Below are 19,178 nucleotides of genomic sequence, written 5' to 3' on the forward strand. Positions count from 1 at the left end.
ACAAATATGAAGTGATTCACTAGGTCAGTTAGTCTGACATACAACAAATATTTTCTGAGAGAAGATGGAAGAAATTGAACGTGTACATCTGCAGTCTGTGGGAGGAATAATCTAACAGCACATGTAGTGTAGCAGCAACAATCTGGCTGTGCATCTTTGATCAAACTCAGTAATGAGAGAGCGAGAGAGACGGAGAAGGAAAAACAGCCTGATCTTCTGTTCTTTACAGCCATTTCTTCCACATCTGTTGTTTTATCTTTGATGCTCCCACATCGCTCAGCAGCACATTATCGTGATTTCCTGTGAAGACTGCCATTTGATACACATCACTTGTTTTGTTTTGTTTCCTCATATCATTCTCACATTTTATCATTTCATTAGGTTCCAAAAAGAGCATGTTGTGGTGTGCATTTAAACGGACATGTCATCTCAAACGCCAGAACAGTTACAGATTGTAAAACGTAAATGATAATCTGCTAAAACTAGATCAAAATCATAGGAGTCTGGAGCAATAATCCTAAATACACACAAGAAACATCAGAGCGTTATTCCGGGTGGTGAGATTAGGCACATGGATGGAGGGAGCTGCTGTGGATGGGGGATGTCCCTGACTGAACAGCAGTGACTCTTGCGCTGTAAAGCAACCTGACAGCACACAGTTATAGCTCTGGGGCATGAGTGAAAGCAAACAAGCTACAAACTCAGCTCCGGTCTGAGCAGCCCTCCTCCACAAACACCCCACAGCTGCGAGACAAGAGCGCTGTGATAATTATTTACGTTCCCCTTGTTTTCTCAGGAAGGTAGTAGGATGAGACAGGGAAATATACACCGACATGAGGATCCTCGTTGGCGGAATTCTTGTCGTCGCCATGGTTACGTGGCCATGGGCCAACTGGGTTGAGAAAAGATGCAGTGACTGAGGCACTGGCGAGTAGATCTGCACTGTCATGAGTCTCACCCTGCCTTCACACTAGCCCAGATTGGAGCTGCAGGACAGAAACTGGCGACAGTGCATTAAATACACATCATAGAAAAACAAATTTAATGTATGCTTGTATTGTAATGTATTTACAACACATGTAAGGCTGAAGCCTTGGTGGATTTTTTTTTATATAAGCTGCTATATTTACTCAATTGCTCTGATTTTTTTTTTGAAAAGTGAAAAAAAAGTGAAAAATGAAAAGATGCACACTGAAAATGAATGCAAACAGATGAAAATACACAACTAAAAGTGTGTATTAATATTTTGTAGGTCCTCCTCAGCCTTGATGACACTATTTTAACATTCTTTTATATATTTTTTAAATTATATGAAGGGAAAAATATACTTTCTAGACTTTCTTCACTGCTGTCCACGGAGCATCAATCACGGTTGGATTTTTCTTCTGTACACATTTCCCACAAATTCAGATATTAGCCTGGTGTTTGTGTGAGCCATAATCACCTCCTCCTCAAACCACTCCCTCACTTGATGGGTGGGCATCTTGCAGCGTCTTGCTGGAATATCCTTTTTTCAGTATTGTTTTTGTGGCTTTCATCTTTTAAGTGAACAAATGGGTTCAATCCAATCAAATATGTCAAAACCAGTTGTTAAACATCATTGTTTTACACTACACAGACAAAAATACATGGACATTTTAATTCTTATTCGCAGGTTTGGTTAATTCATCCACACTGATTCCTAATATGTCCATATAATCAAGCATACAGCTTTGAAATCTCAACAGACAACATTGGTGTATCATGTGTATCATTTGTTTGTCATACTAAAGAAGAAACAATCATTGAATTTCTGCCCTGGTGCTGTAACTGGGAAGTAGAATTGATCACAAGCGCTCACAGCACAGAGCTGTGGGTACAGAAGCATGTAGCACATAAAAATAGTCAGTCCTTGGTTGCAACACCCACTACTGAGTTCCAAACTGTCTCTGGAAGCAAAGTCAGCACAAGAACTGTTGATCAGGAGCTCCATGGATTACATTTCCAAGCAGCTGCACACAAGCCAAGGTGCACCAATGCACAATGCCAAATGTGTTGACTGGAGTGCTGTAAAGCACACCGCCATGGGACTCTGGAATGGTGCAAAAGAGTGATGAATCTCTCTAGAGTGATGAATCACGCTTCACCATCTGGCAGTGTGAAGGATGCATCTGGGTTTGTCAGACGCCAGGAAAAGCATAGTGCCAGCTGAAGTTTGGTAGAGGAGGAATAATAGACTGGGTTTTTCGTGATTTGGGCTTGGCTCCTATAGTGCTAGTAAAGGGAAATCTTAATTCTACGGCATACAGTGACATTATAGAGAATTGGGTGCTGTTAACATGCTTTGAACAGTCTGGATGGGATGTATTAGTTGAGTACGAGTCTGACCTCACTAATGGTCTTGTGTCTGAATGGAAGTGAATTCCCACAGCCATTTTCCAAAATCTAATGGAAAGCTTTCCCAAATAAATTGAGTTTGTTGTAGAATGATAAGGGGGTCAACTCCATATTAATGGCCATAGTTTTGAAATGAGGTGTTCATCATGCCCATTTGGATGTAAAGTTCAGGTGTCCATATTTTGGACATGTTGTGTATGTGCAACTCAGCAGTTCTGCCAGTGTATATTTATTGTCTTTGTCATGTCATTATAATATACGCTGCCTCTGAGCTATATTGGTTAAATATTAATACAGCGCATCTGTTGCCTGGGCCTGGGGTCATTTGATTATTTAAGCAACAAAAAGCACAAAAAGCTGTCATATTGTCTTACTGTATTTGCCTTTGCTATTACCTTTGCTGACTCAAGTAATAAAATGGTACATTCTTGTGCAAAAAAGGAATTTAAAAGAAAAGGCTGAAAAATTCCTAAATTTTTGCTTCAGTGAAGGGTAAAAGTAAAGACAGGACCATGGTCACAAACACAGATGACCAATGGCACCTGTCAGGACTGGCCTAATTGGACAGCAGTGAAGATTACAGTAAACCCTGGACTTAGGACACTGATCCCTCAGCTCTCCAGTCATTATCTACACCCTGAGAATGCAACCCAGATCCTTGAGAACAACAGCAGCGTGACCTTGCTTCCTGTGGTCCTCTACTGTTACTGACACTGATGCTGCTTGACTTACACAGGTCGTAAAGCTCCACCCCTCTGGTGCTGATTACACAAGGGAACAACCACAGATATCCATTCATGTTTCACACCCAAAATGTTCCATTTGCACTGGAATTACAAAATCATTTCAACCTTTGACAACTAAATAGGTACATTATTGAAACATGGAACAATTTCAGCCATAGATACATCCTTTATGGAATCACAAAATCTTATCTTTGCCTTCCATTAAAGAAAAATCTGTCTAAAATATATGGATTTTCTTGCAAATGCGTGTTTATGTACCACACTCACAAGGATGTAAATTCAAAATAGCTATTTATTTTAGGGATGTATCAATATGGGAATTGTGGGCCGATGCCAATATCATATTTATTACATAAATATCTGTCGATGCTGACACATAAATTGGGAATACATCTGCATGTATTAGCACTGAAGCAAAATATATATAAATGTATGAACAAAATGCAGATATTTAAGCACAGTAGCTCAGTATCAGTGAAATATTGGCCTCATCTAAACAGGCCTGACACCAATAACTTTTATAAGCAATTAACTGCGGATAAGATTCTGATGTCATTGTGCATTCCTAATTTATTTGTATTGTAAAAGCCACCTGCAAACTATATAGTGCAAGGGCTCGATGTAAACCCTCCAAACACATGATTACAAACACAAACATGGTCAACGTCATTTGAAGTGCCTTAGCTGTGCTGAAAAATAGAGTAATGAGTGGAAATAGATACACAATATCTAATCTTACTCATGAGCCTAAAACACACACACACACACACACACACACACACACACACACACACACACACACACACACACAGACAGTAAGCACTGCCCCCTCTTCTGTCCAGATGTGGAGGTTTGTAGGACTGTGAGCTGAACAGATGGCCCTTTACGCCACTGAAGGCATGCTGTGGATTATGTGGTGGCACATGACCGGCCAGAGGGGTGTGGAGCTCCACATCTGCTGGGATTATTGTTATTTCATGTTCTCTTCAGAAAAATGTTAAATTTACTTTAAAGATACATTGCAAATAAAGGCAGACATGCCTGGTTGCCCTATAAATGCAATGGGGAAGGCGAGATGACATCACTGCCCTGTGAAGGTCTGGTGTGGTCAGCGGGATTATATCATGGGATCTGTATGGATTACACTGCAGAGTGCATTTTATCACATCTGATGAAGTCATGGGATCAGAGCAGTTCAGTATTAGGAGTTGTAGATTTAGAGCACATGCAAGCTTTGAACTTGAGTCTTTAGTGCAAGTTACACTGATGGTACAGTGCAAATGAGAAGCTGACATACAGCAGCTGGTGTAAAGAGGATTTATTAATACTCAAAGAGGTTTAAATACACACCACAATATGCCCTGATTTCATAATCTAGCACAGAAAGAAGACACCATCATGCACTCAAGTTCTGTTCTACAGTCAGCATCCATGCATTTGGATGACTGCACTAAAACACCACCAAACATTTACCTGCTTAATCTTTTCACTAATCTGTGCCTTCAACGTTTTGTCAGTTACAACAGAAGATAACTCAAAAAGAAAGACTGAAATGAGCATCACTGGTACACCGCTGACCACGTTTTAAAGCTGCCATGGCCTCCCATTCACACTTTTGGTGCAACAACGCCCCACTACGTCCAACACTGGAACTACACCTCTCGAGTATGTCTATATGACTGGTAAGTTAACACGACTTGGTGCCATTTGGCCATTTCAAATCAGCATTTCACACCGTTGTGGTGAGAAAATCAATGAACAGAGGTAAGTTTTATATATTCAGATATCTACTTAAACAAAGTTTTGTTGGATTTGTGCAGGCTTACTGCAAACTTAGGGTAACCATTTTGGTTTTCAAAAAAGAGGGCACTGAAGGTAGGAGGAAGGCAGAGTGCGGACTGTAGAAAGCCAAATCCTGGCCAGAGGTGCCCAATATATATATATATATATATATATATATATATATATATATATATATATATATATGATAACCACTGAATTTGCTCATACAAGGCACATATTTGTTATGGCTCTCGATGAAAAAGTTAAAATCAATTCACAGGCCACATTTGGCCCTGGGGCTGGACTTTGGACAGCCCTGATGTATGGTCATTCTGTGCTGCAAAGGATCATTCACAGCTCTGTTGTTGGAAGATTTTCTTATACAGCTCCTAAACTCTGGAACAGCATTCTAGAGATAATTAGGAATGCAAGCGTGATAGACGTTCCAGATTAAAATATGTTTGTTTAGTCTAGAGTGTTGTGTCTCAATTTCACTAGTTGTTTATAATTGCACTGTAACTTCATTTAAAGTGTAGATCACTTTGAGATTTGTAACTAAAATGAAAAATGTTACGTATATAAAGAAATTATTATTATTATTATTATTATTATTATTGTTGATGTTATTATTATTATTATTATTATTATTATTATTATAGGCCTTTTTATTCTTTCTCTGAAGTATCTTCAAATGATGATATTTTCTTATTAGTGTAAATTAATTAAAGTAATCTACTGTGTACTTAGTTCTATTGTGGTCATAATTCATAATTCTTTCTTTCTTTATTTGTTTGTTTCATTTCTTTTTTATGTTAATTTCATGCCATAGAGTGCAAAACTGTTGCCCTTATTCTCACCACAGAGCTTCGGCAGTTTATTTTAAACCAGAAGAACCCCACCTCCCCTTTAATGTTTCAGTAAAGTGAGACAGTGGTTTCATGCTTCTCTTTGTTTATTACAATCGCAGCTCTCGTTAACCTCCCAACGCTAGATGTCCACTGCTCCAAAGGCGCACGCGCGGCAAAATCGCTTTGTTTTGGCACGTGACCGGAAAAGCCCGGTTGGAACTTTACTCGTAAATTCGGTTCAGTTTATCGAACCGATTCATTTGAAATATCCGCTTTAGCGAGTCGAACTCCGATTCATTGATTCACAAGTCAAGTCCAGCTTCATTCATATAAAAACGCTGAGCACCGTGTCTGTGATCTTCGCTGCTGCTACATATTAATACAGTCAGACTCGAGATTCACAAAGAAAAAACGTAAAACAGACAAAGGGAGACAGCTAACCTGCAGTCTAAATAGTGAAAATGTGAGAGTTTGGACAGTCTTGTATGGCGAAAATGATCATTTGCGTAGGCGCTACAAAACAAGTTTGATTCAGTTAGAATCAGTTCATCTGGGAATCAGTTCAAATGAAAGATTCGAGCCTTGGCTGTTGGCTTGATACAGGAAACTCAGTGCTTGTGTCAGACTGACATGTAGCTCAGCGACAAATACAAAGAGTAGCCGAGACGCTAAATAATGTTGTCAGACAGCTCGGCTGAACTGCGTTTCGCAAGACCAAGTGGGCAGTGCGGTACAACTTTGAGAGAAAAAGCCAGCTGAGTCGCTTAAGCCAGTTTTACGTCATGTTTGAAAAGTTGCTGGTTGGTCGCCGAGCTATGCTAAACCAGTTAGCAGGCTAAGTGTAGTAGCAGACTGCAACCTTTGCCCTCGCAGCTTTCTCTCACTGCCGCTGTGAAGTTATTTTGCCTGTCATTTGTTTGTCAGCCAGCCTTTGTTTCTGTGAGAGCTGTCAGCTTCATGGTCTAATATGAGGAGGCGACGAGTGCCAGGCTAACGAGCGCTAAGGCATTTCTGTTTTGACAAGGACGGACTTTCTGTTTCGGGGCGCTGGGTAATTACCGCTGCGCTCTGTTTTCGTTTATAGCTAAATGACTTGACACCACGTTACATTTGTGTGGATTAAAACGCTTCCAAACTGCTTGCTTTGAAAGGCCACCGTTCACTCCCGGCCTGATACAATGGTAAGCCGACCATCAAACTGGAGCAGCGCACAGCTTCAGGCGATTCTCAGGATAAAAGTTGACCCCAAACATAATTTTGACAGTCATGTAGGTTAGTTAGCTACCTGCTCGATACTGAACACTGACCGAATTGTCCGCCCACCTGCTCAGCAGAGGCTGAAGATAAAGGGAGTCGACGTTAGCATGTTTTGTGTCAGCTTTGTAGGCAGCTAGGTTAGCTGTCAGTTTGGCTGCTGTTTTTCGTCTAGTTATGTGTCTATTTTTGTCTGTGATCTCTGCCCTAGATGTAGAGACTAGACATTTGCATTTTCAGATGCAATTTCTTATTAGACATGTAGTCCATAATCAACTTTTTGTTGCTGCCTGGCGTCCAGTGTCTTGCTTTGCTTACTGTTTTAGGATCTTCTGAGTCATTTTTAGTCCAAGTCAATAATAATCCCCTCAGTGAGTGTGATAGTTAATAATTAATTATGTATATAATACATAGTGTGTATATTGTAAGGCAAAGTGGAAAATTATTTGTATTAATGTTATGTTGACTTTCCGAACCGATGCTGCACTCCAGTACACAAGCTCTTTTCTCTTGTTTTGTAGACTTCAGATGACCGCAGTAAGCATTGAGCGTGCAGCCCCCATCCGTCGCCATCGAAGATCCTCTTCTGTTTATTCCCAGCTCATCCCAGTCCCTCCGCCCTGACCTCTCATAATGTTGGAGGGACTTGTTGCTTGGGTACTTAACACATACCTGGGCAAATATGTCAGCAATCTTAACACTGATCAGCTCTCTGTTGCTCTTCTCAAAGGTATGGTTTCTTTTCTGCTGTTGATTTGTAGCGTTATGTTTGAGTATCTTTTAATGTTTCTGAACATAGAATGATTTGGTTTTTTTTATTTATGTTCCAGGAGCGGTAGAACTTGAGAATCTTCCTTTAAGGAAAGATGCACTCAGAGAGTTTGATCTACCCTTTGAGGTCAAAGCAGGTAAAGGCTACCTTAACACACCCTGTATATATTTCAGAAGTATACAGCTGAGTCAAAAGATATCTTAATATCTGCTGTTGAGGTCTGTGACTTCCTGTCATTGATTGAGCTTGTACTGGCAAAGAAGTGTCAATGAAAGATGATCAGGAATTTCTGGTTTGGTGACTTGAAAGCGTGTATCTTTAGTGGTGTTCTTATTTGTTCTTACTTTGGCTCGATTAGTTAAAGTAAATTAAAGAACAAAAAAACTCTAAACTGTTAGTGTTCTGAAGAACACCGAGTCTGTGAATAGGACTGGCCCAAATAATTTGAATTCTTGAATACTCGTTTGTTACATTGGTATCTGATTCCTTGTTTATTTGTAAGTTTTGTCTTTTTCTGAAATAGAACAGTGTTTGTTAATATATGGAAACAGTTGAAAATATATAAATTATAGCTGGTTCAATTATATGCATCGTAAATTCAAGCTAGACATCCAAGTTTCATCACAACGTTCTATGCTTCCTATGTGGCCATTGAAGCTAAAAGAGCAAAGATGCCTCAGAAATCATGTGTAGGAGCACTTTAAATTATGCAAAAAGGGGTTAGCATGTCATGAAGACACATGTTTAATGAATCAAATCAAATATGTAAGTATAGAGATCCTTATCTAAGGTGTCATACTGACACAACAGCTGATTTGCGTACGACTGAGTCTTGATCTTTCCATTTTGCTCTTGGCTGTGACTGACCTCAGCTTGGCCTATATGTCGCGCTTCTGCTTTCAGTGACAAAGTAGTGAACTAGTCTAATGAAATAAGCAAACGAGAAATAAAACAAACCTAAAACAAAACTAAATTCATGATGGTGATAAATGAAATGAACGTTCTAATTATTTACGCTCGTACACTCATAGCGACTTGATGTGTGACTCTTAAGCATTAGAGAAGTGACTCAAAAAACCGGATTTTGAACAAGAGGGCCACAATTGGGGATTTTATCACAGCAACATACAGCACAAGAGCAGCTGGACTTCAACCTGACTGTTAAATCCTTGTTGCCTCGTACTGGATAATATGTGATCTGCAGTAACAAACACTTGTAAATTATAGTTAATTAGGAAACTTAATTTTTTAAGGTTGATTTTGAGAAGAGGTTTATGAGTACTCATTTAGAAATTCCAATAAGTATTCAAAGCCTGGAAAATGCAATTTTGGCCAGCCCTAGTGTATAACAGTGACTTCTTCATAATTCCTCAGAAGAATTCCTCGTAATTGTGATGATTGTTTTGGATTTCTAAATTTGTGCAGGCTTCATTGGGAAGATCGTGCTTCAGATCCCCTTCTATCGGCCTCATAGTGACCCATGGCTCATCTCCATGTCTCAGCTGAATCTGATTATTGGCCCTGCCCATCCCCAGGAATATGATGATGCGTGGGAAAGGGAAGCTGAGCGGGAGCAGAAGAAACGGCTGCTTAAAGCCTTAGAGGACAAATGGAAGGTAGTGAAGCATAGCTTTTGAAAATGCTTGTAAAACAACTGGTTCTTCTTCTTCCTTCTTCAAAGGAAAAAAAATATGTTTTTGTCATTCAGAGTGAATGCGAGCAGAAAGGAGAGTCATACTGGTACTCTGTCACTGCCTCTGTGGTCACCAGAATAGTTGAGAATATTGAGGTAACGTTATTCACTGTGATGTTTGTAGATTTATTTGAATAGTCTGTTAGTTTCAACCTTTTGTCATTTGAATGCAATGTATTTTTTTTTCTTTTTTCATGTATGCAGTTGAAGATTCAAGGTTTACACTTAAGATTTGAGGATAACTTCTCTAACCCAGAAAAACCATTTGCCTTTGGAGTTTGTATTAAGAATGTATCAGCAAATAATCCCTCTAAAGAGCCGGTAAGATGAACAGTAGAAGTTATTGAATTTGCCGTTAATAATATCACAGCTCTGACTTCTATAATGGAATTCTCTGCTCACAGGCTCCGAAGCTAATGCGGCAGAAGCAGCTGGAGATAGAGGAGTTCAGTGTGTACTGGGACACGCAATGCACCATGCTTGGAGATCTTCCTCCTGCAGAAATACAGGTGCCGGGTCTTAAAAATATTTTTTTTATCTCAGTGTTCCATAGATAACTTTCTGTATCATACTGTCTTACAAAATAGTCTAAGAATTCTCACTGATGTAAAAGATGATTTTACTCTCCTGATATCCACTCCTTTGTTGCACTTCTTATAAATAGGAGACAATGACTGCATGCATGCAGAGCCGAGAGCATCAGTACATATTTGAGCCCGTTTGTGCTTCTGTGCTGCTGAGGAGGAATGCCTCGAAAGAGCCATTGCGATCTCGCAACACTCCGCGCATTGAGGGTCAGGTGCAGCTTGAGCCTCTGTCACTGCATCTCTCACAGGTACTGCTTAATTCAGCAGAGGCTTAACCCAAAGAGGCACCACTGTGATATGCAGTGACAACTTCTATTGTATGACTTTTTTTATGCATTTTTTTTTTATTAATTTAGGTTTGATTTAATGTCATGGTTAAAGTTTGAACATTTATGTTTGATTTAATCAAAATAACAGGTCCAGTATCAGCAGATAATGGCCTTTCTCAAAGAGCTTGATAGGAGGGAGAGAGAGATGCTTTTTCGCAAGTGGAGACCCAAAGTCCCCGTCTCAGGAAAGTAAGACATACTATGATCTATTTTGAAAAGCAAGCGTTTTTTTCCATCTTGGTGAATAAAATACAATTTATTGCCCTGATTCTGAATGGCTGTATGCTTTCCATAGTTGCCGCCAGTGGTGGATGTTTGCCATCAATGTTAACCTAGACGAAATCAAGGAGAAGCGAAGGCGGGGGAACTGGGACTTTGCCCTTCAGCGAGCGCGCGATGCTCAGCTCTACACTAACCTTTATAGCCAGAGGCTTAAGGGAGTTACTCTGAGTCCACAGGAGGAGGTAACACTCCCTCAATAGACTTATAGACTTAGAGGCTGGGAAGTTTGATCTGGACAAAGCCATAAATCACCAACTCTCCAACAGCCTGTGTGCAATATCTGCTATATATATATACATATACATATACATTTTGCAGAACTCTGATCTGCAGTCTGTGTTTCTCCCTTAAACAGAGTGAGTTTGAGAGGATTGAAGATGAACAGACCCTGGAGGAATTGCAGAGTCTCAGGAAAATCGTTCATGATGCCTTTCGCAAACAGGAGGAAATTGCAGAGGCAAGCTTAGATGATTTATCTTGAAGTTTACTGAGCACCTAGAAGCAAAGCCCTTGTCAGGCAAAACAGTTTTTTTGATATTTAACTACAGTGCATATAGCACGGTCATTGTTTCTGCTCAGAATAAAATTTAGTAGTATGATAGGGCAAACCCTAGGGTGGTGTTTTTCAGTTCTGATCCTGGAAGGCCAGAATCACAGTAACTTCCCTGGTCAAAAACACCTGGTTCAGCTCTTCTGTTAATTGCCAGATTTTGTAGATGTGTTTATTCCATGAAACCCCTAAACTGTGCTGGATATGAGCCTTTAGAACTGGAACTGTAAATGCATGCTGTAAGGCCAAAGCTTTATTGCAGTAGTTTAAATATGAAAGGGGAATTGCACTTGTTTTTTTCCACCAGACCACTCTGAATGACTTTGTTTACATCTTAATGATTTGAATATTCTGAAAGTTTAGAAATTGATAGAATTACCTCTTTAAAAAGTATAATTCTGTTGTTGTTCTTGAAAATGCATTGCAGTAACTGGTATCTCATACTTTGCATTCAATTTCATTTACAGAGTGTAAGAGAGCCCATGTCAGAGCCAACAGCCACCTCTCCATCCAGTTCCATTCCTAAAAGTGGCAGTTCGGGTATGATCCAGTACCTGCAGTCCTGGTTCCCTGGATGGGGTGGTTGGTATGGAGGTGCTGAGAGGGGTCCAGATGGGCAGCCAGTAACAGATGACCTTATGCCAGAAACTACTCAATGGGATATTCTGGGTATCTTGTGATGCTTTTTTTATTTACATTGGAACTTATGTCATACTTCACAATAAAAAAATCTTATATACATATATACTTCTAAAAACACAGTTTTCTCAGTATGTTTCTTTTAAAGTACTAAAATGGTGCTTTATTTCTTTCATGATTAGTTATTTTTTCATTAATATGGCCAACCTTCAAAGGAAAATGGATAATTTACATAATTTATTTAATGTGAACTATTCTTACCATTCACAGCTGAAACAGATGACCTATTTGACCCTTTGGAAGACTCTCAGACTCTCAACACTTTTACCAGGAGGGATCACCTCTTTGCACGGCTGGATTTCTTTCTTGAGAAGGCAGCTGTCACTCTTTTCCAGCAAGACAAGTTGAATCCATTGTCCAGTGAGAGTGGGGTGATTCAGTTGGAGTTTTCAGGTACAATAAATTCTGTACAGTGTGCCATTTTTTTTTCTCCCCACAAGGAAACTGAACCATACAATCTGTAATGTATTTTTGAATACTAAATTCTTTGTGTTTATCTGCAGGGGTGAAGATTGGTGTTGAGTCTCTGCCCCGATCTGAGTCTTCTCTTCTCTCTGTAAGGCTTGGAGGGTTGTTTCTCAGAGACCTCACCACCCAGGGCTCCATCTTCCCTGTGCTTGTCTCACCAAAACCAGTATGTTTCTCTAGCTCAGTGTGTGAAAGTTTACTGCCATTTACTTCTATACAGCCACAGTTTTGCATTGTTTTCATTCTAGTAGGTTAAGATTTAATTTCCTTATATCCCCTCTTCTTTTTAGGAAAAGGTTGCTGTTGCCAACACTCAACCCTTTGGTCAGAGTAATAGTACAGACAAAGGCAACACAGGTGACTGGAAAACAATCTGTACAATTATTTTTGAGAGATGAATAATTAGTGCTCTTCTAATAATGGTTTTACCTTGTGCATGTTATATTTTGGCACCAGTTGGACATGTTATAACCTTATGTTAACTAACCTAATGAATTTCTCTCATACATGTTGCTGTTTTGCAGTAATGTTTAGTGAGCTTTGCTCATTTTATGTGGCTAAAGTAAGCTTACAAGAATCTTCTATATTTTTCAGCGTCTTATATGGAGTCTTCTGCATCCCCTGTCTTTGAAATGATCTATGAGCGTAACCCAATAAGAAGCAAATTTGAGAGGAGACTGGAGGTTAATACCAGCCCTCTCAATATCATCTACAACCCTCAGGCTATCAAGAAAGTGGCTGACTTTTTCTACAAGGGGCGAGTTCATACCTCAGGTCAGCAGTAATTAACACTCAGTTGTTTGAACTTTCACTGTTATTGCTAATTAGTATTAATTTTAGAAAATGTTTTGATGTGACTGTTTTTCCCCAGGGTTCGGATATCAGTCAGAGTTAGAGTTGCGAGTGGCTGAGGCAGCAAGGAGGCAATACAACAAGCTCAAAATGCAGACAAAAGCTGAAATCCGGCAGACTATAGACCAGCTGCTAGTTGGAGAGTTCATTGTAAGAAACTATGTTGTTCCATGACTGGTATAACTAGCAATTGATGTGTGTATTTTTAGTACAACCTTTGTTTTTCTTTTCACTACAGGAGAATAGTAAGCGTTGGACAATGAGATTGGATATTTGCGCCCCCCAAGTTATTTTCCCAGATGATTTTCAGTCTGACGACCCCATGCTAGTGGTAGTTGATCTTGGTCGTATTCTTCTTACCAACTCCCAAGGTAATGAATATAAAATGAATTAACAGCATTTTGTTTGTTTGGCTGTCTGTACAGGCAACTTTGATGATATCTTAATACGTATAATAACTACAAATGTTTTTTTTTTTTTTCTTCCTGTGCTTACAGAGGACCCTAAAACTAAGTCGAAGGCCTCGCAATCAGAAGGAGATGAGTTAAGTGATGAGGAATACCAGACTCCTCTAGCAACACCTCCTGGATCTCCTCCTCCTGAACAGGAGACAGAGTTTAAAGGGCAGGAGAAGACCCCTGACCTCTGTAGCCTTAAATCAGCAGAGGGAGCCCAGTCCTTCAGCAGAATCCTGTATGAGAAGTACTCTTTATCTTTTAATGACCTGCAGATCATGGTTGGTCGCTACAAAGACAACTGGAAACATCTGCAGGGGAGTGAAGTGGGGCCCACCCATGTAGTGGAGAAATTCAATGTGCTCCTGCAGCTGGAGCAGAGGCTGCGTTACACCTCAGACCCACAGCTCCCTGGGGCAGTTCTCTCAGGGACCTTACCAGACCTAAAAGTGCACATTAACCTAGAGAAGATGACTGCGCTGAGAAGCTGCCTTGCTAGGCTAGGTAGTCACGGTGCAGACGAGAGCAAGGGTGACAAGGGAGAGAGCATCAAATCTCCTGATCCTTTAACACTCCGTCATGAAAAGATTTTTCAAAGGGAGGACAGCCAGTGGAAGCTCCATGGCTCTGACAAAAATCTCACAAAGAGTGTGATGACCCTTGAGCAGCACACACGGGAGGTGCTGGTTGAATCCAGGCTTCTCCTTGCAGAATTCAACATCAACTACATGCAGCTTGGCGTTGAAAGTGGAGGGCGGTATATATCTGTCCTAAAGGTATTTGGTACAAATGCTCATTTTGTGAAGCGACCTTATGATGCTGAGGTCTCACTCACAGTCCATGGTCTTCTCTTGGTGGATACTCTGCAGACGTATGGCTCTGATTTTGACCTCCTTGTGGCATCTCATAAGCACCTCAGCTTTGATGTGCCCACTGGCAGTCTAAGAGAGAGCCAGCCTACATCACCAGTCTCACAAGATGGGAAGTCTCCAGAGCCTTCAGAACTGGGTCTGCCTTTTGACAAAATATCTCCTCTCAGCTCATTTCTTAGAGATCAGGAGGCTCTCATTAAACTGGAATATCAATTTGTCAGCTCAGATTGTCCATCCATGAACTTGGATAGCTCGCTTCAGGTCACTTCTATGCAGGTCAACAATTTGGATATTATTCTCAACCCTGAAACCATTGTAGAGCTGCTCAAATTTCTCCAGCAGTCCTTTCCTAAGGAAGAAAGCACATGGACTCCCTCAACACCACAACCACCTCTGCTGCCCAATGGACAGGACCAAGAGGAGACCTTTCAGTCTACTTATGATCAGAATAAAGAACTGACTGTAGAGATCCACAGATTAAATTTGCTGCTCTTGCGAACAGTTTCAACTGGAACTGTCTTGGGTGGGGAAAAGAGGGGCATGAAAATTGCCACAGCCAGTATAAATGGGACAAAGGTCAACGTATCAATGGGTAGTCGTCTAGATGTCAATGGCTCCCTAGGATGCATTCAGCTTGTGGATTTGACTCAAGAAGGCGGAAGGGGTCAATTTGTGGTCAGTATAGGAAATTTAGAGGATAACCCCTCAGCCGAAGTTTCTGGATTAACAATTCCTACTTCTGGATTAACTTCTTCCGAGGCTTTAAATTTCCACCTTTTGGAAAAGTCTCAAGGAGAGTGTTCTTTAGAGCTTCATATGGCATCATTGCACTACAACCACTCGGCCAAGTTCTTGAAAGAGCTCAGTCTTTCTGCCAATGAGGTAGAAGACAACTTTCGGTCCATGCTGAAATCTGCTGCTACAAAAGTATCCTCTGTGCTGGCTACCAAAACAGCAGAATACAGTGGAATGGTTTCTCTCTTTGAGACTCCATCTAGGCGATCCAGATCACAGAGTCAAAGCAACTGGACACTGGACCCCTTTGAAGATGAACTGGATCTTACAGATCCTAAGGAAGAGCCAGGATTGGATTCCTTTCTGGTCAAACTTACTCTTAATGTCAGTATAGAGTCGCCTGTTGTATCTATTCCTCGGAAACCTGGTCACCCAGAGCTTCTTGTTGGTCACCTAGGAAGCATTACCATTCAGAACTTTGTAGCAGGACAGGACAGGACAGAGAGAGAGAAATTACAGGTTGAAGTCAAAGATATAAGACTCTATTCTGTCAATACAAGTCACCTTGTCCTAAAGAGAGGCCATCGCCTTGACAGCAGCCCCAGCTCCAGCCAGTCACCCTCTCACAACAACATTAACTTTGAAGAGCCACAGTTTACTCGGCATGACTTCTTTGAGTATTTAAGCCGTGGAAAAGGTGAGTGTTTCTTTGTGAGAGTGGTAGCACTGGCAGCATTCTCAAGTCAGATTTTTTTTATACCTTTTTTTTTTTTACCTTAGATAGGAAATCCATGTTCACCAAGATACCTTATTGTATTATGCTGTAATGTGACAATGCTGATTGTCAAAAATATTGACATATGTGTCTCAAATGTGGCAAACTATAAAGGAAGTAAAAAGCTACAAAGCTTACTGTAGAGGCTTTAGAATAATAGCTTCAGGTTACAGACTTTCAAGTTGTTTTCAATGGGCCTGTCAGTCATTATCCAAGATGGTAGATGAAACATTACACATTTTCAGTTATGGGCAGAAATGACAATGTTATGTTCTCACATTTAATTAAGACTTGCTAAACAGCACCTCGTCATATTTACATTCTCTTTTAATGTTCTCTCTTCTTCAGCCTTTCACATTCTAAAAGACACCACCATCCAGTGTACTCTTGAGAAAGTTCCCATAGATGAAGAGACACAGTTCACCTTCCTGTCATGTGATGAACCATACCACGGTACAGGATTACTGAGAGTTGAGGGCAAATTTGTAAATGCTGTTCAGGTAAAGGAGTCTTGCAAAGTTTGAGAAGTCATGCGAGTTAATTCAGCTATTCTAGTATTACATTTTTATGCTTACCTTTATCTTTTTTCTCCAGGTTTTTCTCTGTAAACCTGTGTATGAACAGGTTCTTCAGACTCTGGATAACCTATCAGTCATTGAGGACCAGAGAGCAACTCCCAGTCAGCCACCAACCCCCCCACCCCCAACACCCTCCTCCACCAAACCACATCGCTTCCCTGATCCACAGGGTGGGTTGTTTGCCCGTGACCCACCTCTTATCGGTTTGTCTTACTCTTCTATATCATCCTCCCTCTCAGCCCCACTCCCCCTCCAGGACACCAGCCCTCCTCTGCAGCCTCCCTCTTTCACCCAGGTCAGAGCCATTTTCAAAGTATCTGAGCTCCAGGTGCAGCTGAGTGCAGACCTTAGCCAAGGATCTCAGGGTCTGGTCAGTCTGCGCTTCCAGGACCTGGAAGGAGACTTCACTAAGGACCATCCTCACTCCCTGTCAGTCCAGCTGGCCCTTCGCTCCTTGCTAATGGAAGACCTTCTGGAGCAAAATCCTGAGTCCAAGCACAAGCACCTTATGGTTTCCAGGGGTGCCCCCAAAGCATCTACCTTCAGCCCTAAAGAATATCTCTCCCAGTCATGCCCATCAGCGTCCAATGCCTTGTACCCAGAGATGCCACGCTCACTGCCCGCTCAAATAGAGGAGGCCCAGAATGTCTTCCAGTTTTATCAGAGACACCCCAGTACTCCTTCAGCATCGAGCCGGAAAACTAAGAAAGACCCAGAATGCCCCAGCACCCCTCCCCCATCACCTTCTCGGAATACACCATCCCCTCATCCTCTGCCAGACTTCGATGACTCTTTGGTTCACATAAATGTGCTTTTAGTGGACAGACGACACCCTGAGTTTAAGACCCGCTATGGCAGTATTGGTCGTAGTGTAGATGTAGACTTCAACTGCCTGGATGTTCTCATCACATTGCAAACCTGGGTTGTCATTTTGGACTTCTTTGGCATTGGTTCTACTGCCAATAACCATGCTTTGAAAGTGCCTAGTTGTTCTCCTCAGCAAGTACCTGGACACCCACTGTACAACACAGCATCTGCTGATTTAGCAGACTTGTGCCCTGAAATAAATGAGGAGGAACTGGAGGAGAAGGTCAACACCAAAGTCGACCTGAAGGTAGAAAAATATGCATTGATTTCGTAGGGATAGATTTGTACCAATATAGATATTTTTTATACATATAATTTTACATATAATTAATTTTTTTCTTCTTTGTTCTCCTTAAACAGGTCCATTCTCTGTCTCTAGTGTTGAACAAGAAGACTAATGAGCTTGCTAAAGCTAGTGTCTCAAAATTGTTTACGCACTTAGAAATGATTGGTGAGTTAGTTAAAGCATCTTTTTTCAGTGCAGGAGCTGTAACTTGGTAGTTTTTTACACAGATGTATATAAACCCTTGTTAATGTACATTTATTTTAGATGGAGATCTTGCCTTGCAAGGAAGCCTGGGCAGTCTGTCACTGAGTGACCTGACCGCTCATGGTGACCTGTACAGGGAGCGCTTTACAACACGTGGTGGAGAGGCACTTGTCTTCAATATATACAAGTAATTAGCTTTTACTGACTCCATCAAAATGTATTCTGCACTTCGCAGCAGTGTTTCAGGTTAGAAATTGCAAATTCCTTTATTTTTTGCAGGTATGGACAACCTGACCCTTTCCTAGAACGGGAGTGTGACATGAAGGTGTCTCTGCAAATGGCGTCAGTGCAGTATGTGCACACACAGCGTTTCCAGACTGAAGTGGTGGCTTTCATTCAGCATTTCACCCAGTTGCAGGATGTTTTAGGCAGGCAGAGAGCAGCAGTGGAAGGCCAGGCTGTAAGTAGACCATTTTTGTTCCTTGTTTGTTTAATGTTAAACTTTGGACATGATATGTTTGAATTACATCTTTCCAGTGTGTATCTTTGTAACATGACCGGTTGTAATCAGCAGCCAATTTGTAATGGTGATTTCACATGTCTCTACTCCAGTAAGATATAGTTAATGTGTTGGTCACCTCAGACTCACCTTATGCAATGTTATGTGCTAGTTATTTTCTTGCTGCCAGTTGTGTAGTCCTTTAAAGTCAATGTGAATAGGAAATTAGAGTTCTTCTAGCAATCGCAAATGATGACATTTGACATTTTGATGACATCTGAACTTCGTATTGACCTTAATTATCATCATAATAGCACTAGCACCATTGCTGGCAGCTTAGCAGTTCATCCAATTCTTGAAATGCTGCTGGTGTTGTTTTCTTGCAGGGTAGTGCAATGGAACAACATTGTTACACATGTTGGGAGAAATTGATCTTTTGTGAATACATAAAAGCTCACAGCTGATGAAAGTTGTACTCAGTTATTCATAGTTCGTTATTCCTGAGCTATCCTTGCTAAGTGGCATGTGCAATATCAAACTGCATTTCCCACCAGCCTAAGTAGTGGTTCACACTTTCTTTTTCTGAAGTTTTGTTTGCTCTCCCTTTCTTGGGGGTTCAGCCTGCACTTTTCCAAGGCTGTGTTGGGCTTTGATTTTCCCTGTTGCTAA

The 19,178-nt window shown here is 40.9% G+C and overlaps 1 protein-coding gene across 2 annotated transcripts in view; it reads left to right on the forward strand.

Annotated features, from left to right (window-relative positions):
• The first annotated feature begins 6,351 nt into the window (after nucleotides 1-6,351).
• The window catches only part of vps13d (vacuolar protein sorting 13 homolog D), a 46,416-nt gene continuing 33,589 nt past the window's right edge, over nucleotides 6,352-19,178 (forward strand). For both annotated transcript variants that reach the window (XM_036591999.1, XM_036592000.1), the window contains exons 1-24: nucleotides 6,352-6,933; nucleotides 7,528-7,736; nucleotides 7,837-7,914; nucleotides 9,204-9,394; nucleotides 9,487-9,567; nucleotides 9,676-9,792; nucleotides 9,876-9,980; nucleotides 10,136-10,306; nucleotides 10,476-10,576; nucleotides 10,683-10,851; nucleotides 11,025-11,126; nucleotides 11,687-11,888; nucleotides 12,129-12,311; nucleotides 12,422-12,552; nucleotides 12,677-12,743; nucleotides 12,981-13,160; nucleotides 13,258-13,388; nucleotides 13,477-13,609; nucleotides 13,736-15,997; nucleotides 16,424-16,575; nucleotides 16,670-17,767; nucleotides 17,881-17,971; nucleotides 18,071-18,197; nucleotides 18,290-18,470. In XM_036591999.1, coding sequence (XP_036447892.1) covers nucleotides 7,640-7,736; nucleotides 7,837-7,914; nucleotides 9,204-9,394; nucleotides 9,487-9,567; nucleotides 9,676-9,792; nucleotides 9,876-9,980; nucleotides 10,136-10,306; nucleotides 10,476-10,576; nucleotides 10,683-10,851; nucleotides 11,025-11,126; nucleotides 11,687-11,888; nucleotides 12,129-12,311; nucleotides 12,422-12,552; nucleotides 12,677-12,743; nucleotides 12,981-13,160; nucleotides 13,258-13,388; nucleotides 13,477-13,609; nucleotides 13,736-15,997; nucleotides 16,424-16,575; nucleotides 16,670-17,767; nucleotides 17,881-17,971; nucleotides 18,071-18,197; nucleotides 18,290-18,470 — 6,150 coding nt within the window. In that variant the 5' untranslated portion in view covers nucleotides 6,352-6,933; nucleotides 7,528-7,639. The remainder of the gene's footprint in view (nucleotides 6,934-7,527; nucleotides 7,737-7,836; nucleotides 7,915-9,203; nucleotides 9,395-9,486; nucleotides 9,568-9,675; nucleotides 9,793-9,875; nucleotides 9,981-10,135; nucleotides 10,307-10,475; nucleotides 10,577-10,682; nucleotides 10,852-11,024; nucleotides 11,127-11,686; nucleotides 11,889-12,128; nucleotides 12,312-12,421; nucleotides 12,553-12,676; nucleotides 12,744-12,980; nucleotides 13,161-13,257; nucleotides 13,389-13,476; nucleotides 13,610-13,735; nucleotides 15,998-16,423; nucleotides 16,576-16,669; nucleotides 17,768-17,880; nucleotides 17,972-18,070; nucleotides 18,198-18,289; nucleotides 18,471-19,178) is intronic.

Source organism: Colossoma macropomum, unplaced genomic scaffold, assembly GCF_904425465.1.
Source record: "Colossoma macropomum unplaced genomic scaffold, Colossoma_macropomum, whole genome shotgun sequence".
Taxonomy (NCBI): Eukaryota; Metazoa; Chordata; class Actinopteri; order Characiformes; family Serrasalmidae; genus Colossoma; species Colossoma macropomum.